General features: G+C 31.8%; 1 protein-coding gene across 1 annotated transcript; it reads right to left on the reverse strand.

The window, feature by feature from the left end:
* Window positions 1-3905: 3905 nt before the first annotated feature.
* On the reverse strand, window positions 3906-7366 carry LOC126695174 (basic leucine zipper 61-like). The gene is made up of 4 exons (XM_050391830.1): window positions 6365-7366; window positions 5900-5990; window positions 5613-5739; window positions 3906-4493 (listed from the first exon to the last, which is right to left on the reverse strand). Exons 1-4 carry the CDS (start codon window positions 6943-6945, stop codon window positions 4336-4338), a joined length of 957 nt encoding a protein of 318 aa, XP_050247787.1. The 5' UTR covers window positions 6946-7366; the 3' UTR covers window positions 3906-4335.
* Between the last annotated feature and the right edge of the window lie 867 nt (window positions 7367-8233).

An 8233-nucleotide genomic window follows, 5' to 3' on the forward strand; every position in this document is an offset into this window, starting at 1 on the left:
TTCTATTTGGTCCTTGTGTTTTTACTCCACAGGTATTCATTGGCGTGACTTGAAGCTTACAACTCACTAACAATTTCAGCACATCATCATGGAATAAATAGAATGAAAACACTATCCTTATAATTAAGATTTCCACATGGTCACATGCTTTTAATATGCTCAAAATCCATTTTTCAAAAATCTAATTTTAGATCCAATTTTTCTAATTGTAACATACACTCTTTCTTTGTAATGTTTGCATGCTTTAATTGTAGGCTATTAAGGCTCCAGTACAATACATCACTGTAGTATTCTTGTGCAGTGAATATTGGTATAGAGTTAGTTAGTTGGTTAAGACATGTATTAGAAGCTTGTACTTGGTTAATTGAGTGAATAAGATGTAATGTGTTGTACTTTGTTAGTAGTTAAGCAGTAGTTGTACTCTGTTAGTTAGTGAGTAGAATATAAGACTAAATTGATTATAATTTGGAATTCATTGAAGAATAATACGGTGATTAGTTCTCTTTGAGATACTATTGGAGGCCTATTTCCCATGAAGAACTATACTAGAGTGAGAGTAAAGAAAGATTAATGATCAATTTGATCCTTAGCATATGCCATGAATCTATAGTCATCATGTTCTAGAAGATCGACTTTATCTAGATAGGATGAATATCTAACACCTTTGTACTCTGTAATTTTGAATAATTAAAGTCTTAAAGGTACCTTCTTTAACTATTACAGGAAAAAATACCAAGCCTTAAACTTTGGACTAGTGGTCAATACACTCCCTGGACTTTTATTTTAACCAATTTACTCCTTGAACTTTGTACACCTGCCAAATTGAACCATCTGTTAAGTTTTCCGTTTAAATCACTAACGTCAATTATACAATTCCATTCCGGCCAAAATTCAAGATTCGGCTGATACGAATGCTGAGCTCGGTGAGGGTAAAAAATAAAAAATAAAGAAGAAGACGAAGAAGAAGAAGAGGAGATGACGATAAGAACAGAGATTAGAGGAGAACTAGAGAAGAGTTTGTTTTTGATGTCTGATAAGTGATGAGAATGGAGATAAAACTTAATAAATGTGAGATTTGAAAGCTCATTCATGTGGGTGCCTGTGAGGTGAACATGTGGCTATGAACTTTTGGGATTTTTTTTTATTGTTTTATTTAATTTGCTTAAAGCCTGCACGCCACACAATATTTTGTCATTCATAAGCAATAACATTGTTGGAGAAACTGAGAGGAGAGAGTGGCTGCATCGTTGAAACTACCCTCTTCCTCCCACAAATTCAAGCTGACGTTGTCATAACCCTCTTCGCTGAAACCGGTCTATTTGGTTGTATTTGTTGTTCGGGTATTTCTTTGGTGAGGAGGAAGGGAATTTTCTGTGTTTTGGTTTTCGCTTGTAGGAGGTTGATAATGAGTTTCCTTCTTGAGATTTCTTTTCTGTATTTGTTGAGAACATCTAGTTGTTTCTTTGGGTTTTTGTTTTGGGTATTAATGGAGGGTAGTTTTTTGGTTATGGAGGCTGTGTGAGTGGACCTTTGATAGTGAGAATGGAGGATAAGGTTGGTGGTAGTTTCTCCCTCTTCATCAATTTGTTGGATGTTAGTGATTTAAACGGCAAAATTAACGGATGGATCAATTTGGCAGGACTACAAAATTTAAAGAGTAAATTAGCTAATATAAAAGTTGAGAGTATGTATTGACCACTAGTTCAAAGTGCAAGAGATATCTTGGCCTTTTACCCACTATTACAAATAGAGGGACTATATTGATACAGTTTGTAAAATTTGAAAATAAAACTAATAAATTTTGAAAGATAAGCAACAAAATGTCAATTAAAAGATGGAATTTATAGTTTAAGCAATTTTTCCGAGGGAGGCGGAGGCTCAGACAACTGGCAATTAGAGTACTTTTTAGTTTTTACACTTTGAATAGCCAGCTGGAGCACATTCATAGACGCTAGTCACGCTACTAACTGATTTCTATTTTTATTTTTCCTTTTTAAGTACTCACCCAACATTTTCTCTGTTTTTTTCTTTTGAGGAACTTGACCAACATTTCTCTTTCTACTATACCATAATTGATATATTGATAAATCAGTAGCAGACCACATTTTCTAAACCCAGCTGTTCTTTAATATTTAGTATTTAATAAGTCCTACCCCCGCAATCATGCTAATTTCAGAAACTGCAAGGCCGAAAATACCATTAATGTCAATGATTTCTGTCCACAACTCTCAATAGATGACTTGACTTCTTTTTCTTTCTGTTTTTTAGTGGTAAAAGCACTTAGCTAACAGCTTGTTTGGTTGAAAAAAAAAAAAAAAAAAAAAAAAAGAAAAGAAAAGAAAAGAAAGAAGAAGGAAGAATCTATTCAATTGAATGATAAAAATATTAAGATTTTTCTTTTCTATGCTCATTACTTTTCTGAATAGGAGTTGCATTACTTTCCTTCTATGCCCATTTTTCTATCTTTTCCTTAAAAAAAAAAAGAAAAGAAATAAGAGGAGATGAAATATGTTTTAACAAATTTTTATTTGAAACCATAATATACTTGCTTTTTCTTAACTAGAATGGAATATGTTTGTGGGTTTCAATTAGCCCAACTAGTCAAGTCTCTTACATTGAATAAAAGATATGAGGCTCAACGTTTATACCTCGCCTACATAAAAATAAAAAAATCAATTAGTGTCTTAACCTGATAATAAAAGCAATCATCATGCAATGGACATCATAAGTTTAAATTTCTATTGTATCTACCCAAAAATAATAATAATAATAATAATAAAGGAATATGTTTTAATGTGTATATCTCTATTTTTATTTTTAAAATATTACATAATAACTAGTAACTATATTGTAAAAAAAAAATTATATTTTTTTCTATCCAAAAAGACAAATAACTATTTTATTTATTTTCATTCCCTTATATTATATTATATTATATTTATTGTATTCATTTCATTCCTTTATAATTTTTTTTTTTTTTTTATACAAGATAGAATTATACTCTAGTCTAGTCTAAAGACATGTTTGGTACATGATAATGATTATTACATTGAAATATGAATAAGTATTACAAGGAATATATTAAGTTGGAATGTAATAAGTATTACTATTTATTAGTTTGGTGACAATTTAGAGATAGAATTTTGAATATGCTCCACAATTTTGTAGAGTATAAAAAGAAGGTGTAATTAAATCATTTTTAAGTCAAATTTCATAAAATACACTTATTTTAGGGTATTCAAAATAAAGCTAATAATTAACGACAAGGAAAATTTATTTTCTTTCCTTTTGAAGATGGTAACTAATGGCTTTTTAGGAAATTTTTTTAAAAAGTTATTACATAAAGTGAAAGAATAGATATTTAGTACTTTTGATAAAGAATAGTTATTCTTCATTTTGAAGAATAGCTATTCATAAGGATATTGCAGTGTCTATTACAGTCGATTACAGTCTACTAAACGTGCCCTAAGTGTGTATGTGTGTGAAGCTCCCTCTTGGAGATTTGAACCCCGACCTTTGCCTCCTTCCACACCCCACAAGCACTTATATTTATAAAGTGACCATCGTATCAAGGGTGCGCGGTGTTATTCCTTTATAAGTTTTATACTATAATACTATTTGCTATTAAGATAGACAAAAGATATATATATTCACAAATTATTGGGATTAGCACAAAAAATTAAGAATAAGCATGCGTTAATCACTCCATACTTTCAATCCAATCAAGAATGAAACATAGTGAGTTAAAAAATTTTTAACAATACTTTACATTACGATGTAACATGAATATTCATTTGGGAATTCTTAACTGAATTGTAAAATATTTCTCAAAATTTTTTACATTTTTCCAAGAAAAGAATTAAAACCGAAGTCATAGATAAAACATTATTAGAATTTTAGACCCAAGGGAAATAAAACCACATAGAAAAATCCAATAATTAGACATTAACGATCCCTCGCCCTGAACTCTTTCTTTTATCAAATACAACCACCATTCTTTGCCCCTCAAAAAATTAATTGAAAATTAGAGATGAAAAAAAAGAAAAAAAAAATATACTGTAGTCATGAATACATTTAACCAAAAAAAAAAAAAAAAACCAATCCCATTTTCCCCAAAACATTACTGGAAAAAACAAGATATTTTCACCACCCAATCTAAGAAAACCACGTGTCCATTCCAAGCCCTTTGAATCTTAGGAAGCTTGTCAGAGAGGTCCCACATAAACATACAAGTGGGAACAAATATCACGTGAAAACACCTGTTAGCAGAATGCAGCTACAATAGCAGTACGTGATCTGATTCTCACACGCGCGCGCGCCACTACTCTCTCAGCCTCAGTTGATAAGCTGCTGTGTGTTTGTACAGCCCAAGGGATCAGAGTTTGGTGGCTGTCGTGGTTGTGCTGCATTTTGGTTGCTCATCTTCTTAAGGTTCTGGTGGTGGTAGATTTCCCTCAATCTCTCTATTTCCTTCTTTAATGCCTCTTGATGAGCTAATTAATTTTTTATATATACAACCAATAACAAAAACAAAAATTGCTTAGACATGCATGCCCTGCCCACTCAATAATAATGATACATTATTGATTATCATAAACATTTAATTATGCCAAACTTCCCACTGAGATACAATACCTAAGATTTTTCAACTTTTTTTTATATTTTTTTTATTTTTATTTTTATTGAGGGTAGAATAGAGTTAGGATTTCAACTCATGGCCATCTATTCTGAATTTGATATTATATATAATAAATTATAAATTGTCTCAAAAATTTTAAATTATTATGAAATGATAAATTTAATCAATTAACTATAATTCTAAAATATAAAATATGTTTTCTTAGTATAAAAGTATCATTTGCATATCTTCTAAGTGTTGATCTTCTTATATACAATTCTTATTCCACATTTAAAATCAATTGTATAAATTAGATCTGCTCATTAATATTATGTATCCACCACCTTCCATCCTAAAGTCTGACACCTACTAATGCCACTTCTAAACAAATATTAATTTCCAAAGTGAATGAGGGAGTTATGCATGTGCAAGAGTAGTGTTTCTGGTATTAGATTGTAACATTTTCCTGCCCTTCAATATTATCAAAAAAGAAAACCAGCCCTTCAAAAAAAAAAAAAAAAAAAGAGTTTGTCTGTATTAACTTTTCTTCATTAGTTTTTATAAACTTATTCGTATATATATACCACTTTTTAAAATCTTATTATTTTGGGCACGGTTGTAAGTATTTTTGTCAACTTTCAACAAATAAACTTCCCAATAAAAAACCTAATTCCAAACACAGTTTAGAGACCTGCATGCTTTTCTTATATATATAGCTAGGTTCGTACTATTATGGTTTCAATTCACTGTAAATTTACTAGGGGTTATTAGTAATTTACTTGGTGATTCCGTGTCAAACAAAATAATTACAACCTTTATCATTTCATGTCACATGGATCTTAAACTTAGCTATCCCAAAACATTAATTCCCATGTGGTCATGGGTCATGGAAGCAATTTTTTGTACTTAGAAATCATGGTACTTCATGATTGCATTAATGGAATTGCAGTTGGAGGAAATGTGTTATTTATTAAAATAATAAAGAAGTTCTTACCATCTTTGAAAATCTTATCCTGAGCCAAAGCAGCGATCCGTTGCTTGAGAGCACTATTATCAACATTAAGAATCAACCTCTGGTGGTCCAAGAATGCAACCCGTGGTGACAACGCTGATACTTCGGTCTTCAATTTGCATTATAAAATTAAATGAAAATTTTTTAGCATATATTTATAGCATTTAATTTGAATAGTATACATTTTAGACCACAATAAATATCACATAATAAAGAAAAATGAACTAATTAACTATATCTATTCATTGCAAGTATATTATATTATGTACCTGTAACGTTGTCACACTCCGTTCAAGCTCTGAAATATATTGTAGCTTCCTAACTCTAGACCTTTGCGCTGATTGCCGGTTTGCCAAGATTCTAATACAAACCCAAGAATAATTAATAAAAACAATAATTTGATTTCAAACCTATCTAGCTAGCTCCTTTTACACCATAGATCCAACAATACTTCTTCTAGTAATGTTTTAGCGAACAACTATGATAGTTTCTAAATTGTTTTATAAATTATAACCTCAATAGAATTTAAAATTTACGGTTCTACTTTATAATAACTATTTTTTACTGTCAAGGAAAAACACTAATTAGTTCCTTTTTTTTATGTTGGTAGAATTTCAACCCTGGCCTGATAGACAAAAACCCAAAAAAAAAAAAAAAAAAATCCAAAAACAAGTTATAAAGACTAAGTTAGAATTTAGGTATTGTAAGACGTGGGTTATCAATATTGTGATTACCTTTTAACCCTCTTAGGATCGGTGATGGAGTCTCCGGTGGGGGTTGCGGAGGGCGGTGGCGCTTGTGGGTCAGTATTGCATGAGCTTTCCACCTCTCCTGGTTCAGCTTTAGGCTGTTGCTGCTGTTCTAGTGGCATTGGCTTGTTGTCATCATCAATATTGCTGTTGTGATCGGATGGCGTAGAGGGGTTGGAAGACGACACAGTAGGCGGAAGTGTGACCGATAAATCATCGGAGAACATTGACATGAGCTGCTCGTCGTCCAAACGGTCAAAACCATTATTCCCATGCATGACTACCGCGGTGCTAGAATTCCGGCATTCTTCAATGAATGGGGCTTCCAGAAAGGCAATGGAATCGCTCACAGTCCGACGGTGGGATCCGCGTCGGGCGGATGAGAAGTCGAGGAACTCATCTATCCAAGAGGGAGGTTGTTGTTGTTGTTGTTGTTGATGATGTTGGGTGTTGTTGTTGGTGTTATGGTTTGTGGGAATGAAATTTGCTATAATTGGCATTCGTTGGTGAGGAGATGAATGCCAATTTTGAGTCATGCTTGGTATTTTGGGCGGTAATTGTGCCATATGACACACAAAAATAGAGAGCGAAAAATGCGTGCTTTATGTACAAGAGAGAGAAACCAATCTGACCAATTAAAACAAAAACAAAAACAAAAACAAAAACAAAAACAGATGTGTGCTCACTAGTAACATTCATTAATCAGAATAAGTAAGCAAGAAAGCAAGCCAAAAAAAAAACAAAAATCTTGGGAGTCCTAAAATCACTGAGGAAAGGAAGAAAGAGAAAGTAAGACTAAAAGAGGGGTTAAGGAACACAAACACAAACGCAAACACGGCATTAATTTGTTGCTTCTATTTCTCTCTCTTTAGAAGGCCCAGAGGTTTTGGAGGGGGTGATCACATGGGGAGAGATTAAAGACAGCTAGCAACAGCTGGGGAGGGGTAAAGGAAAGGAAGGGAAATGGGGAGGGGGGGGACTCAACGGTTCCACTGGAAAGTCGTCAGTGTAGTTTTAATAACTGGCGGAATCAGCCACCACGTGCCGATGTGACCCCTCTCCTTGGCATCCTTCACCCTTAATACTATTTTTTAATCTAATCACCAACATGCACTTACCATATTTGTCTCTCACTCTCACTTCCCTCCATCTACTATGCATATCTAGCATTGATGTCTTTTATGTGTAAGTGCCTTTTGACCATTGGATTTTCCCTTCATCATCATCATCTTATGTCCCACTATTCTATCAAATTTTGTGTCACAATTCTTCGAATAAAAACAGTTACTAACTTATTCAGCGAAAAAAAAAAAAGTTATTAACTTACTATAGGATTGTACTTTTTTTTTCTTCTTTTTTACAAATATATTATATGATTGGTTATGACTGGTTATTTGTCATTTTTATATGTACTTACCATATTTTTTCTATCACTCACAATTAGTCACATGAATAGTTGTAAAAATTGATGTGAAATAATTTGTGGTTCTAAAATATTTCAAGTAAAAATAATAAATCCCACTTTTTATTTTTATTTTTATGTTTTGTCAATGACTGTCTATCATATCTCTCTCTCTCTTTTTCTTTCTCTTCCTTAGAAAGTAATCAAAGTTTAAAATAGAAATAAATAAGATATTTGGCTGGTAGAGTATAAATTAGAATAGTAATGAATTTTCTTGATAAAGGAATTTTAAGATAAGGATTTGAATTGCAATCTATAGTTTAAATGACTTAGTTAAGGTATGAAATGATTGCCATAAAAAAAAAAAAAAAAAAAAAAAAAAAGGTATGAAATGATAGAATTTTTTTCATTTGATGAAAATTTTGAAAGAATTTTTTTATTTATTAATATGT

The sequence above is a fragment of the Quercus robur genome, chromosome 8 (genome assembly GCF_932294415.1).
Source record: "Quercus robur chromosome 8, dhQueRobu3.1, whole genome shotgun sequence".
Taxonomy (NCBI): Eukaryota; Viridiplantae; Streptophyta; class Magnoliopsida; order Fagales; family Fagaceae; genus Quercus; species Quercus robur.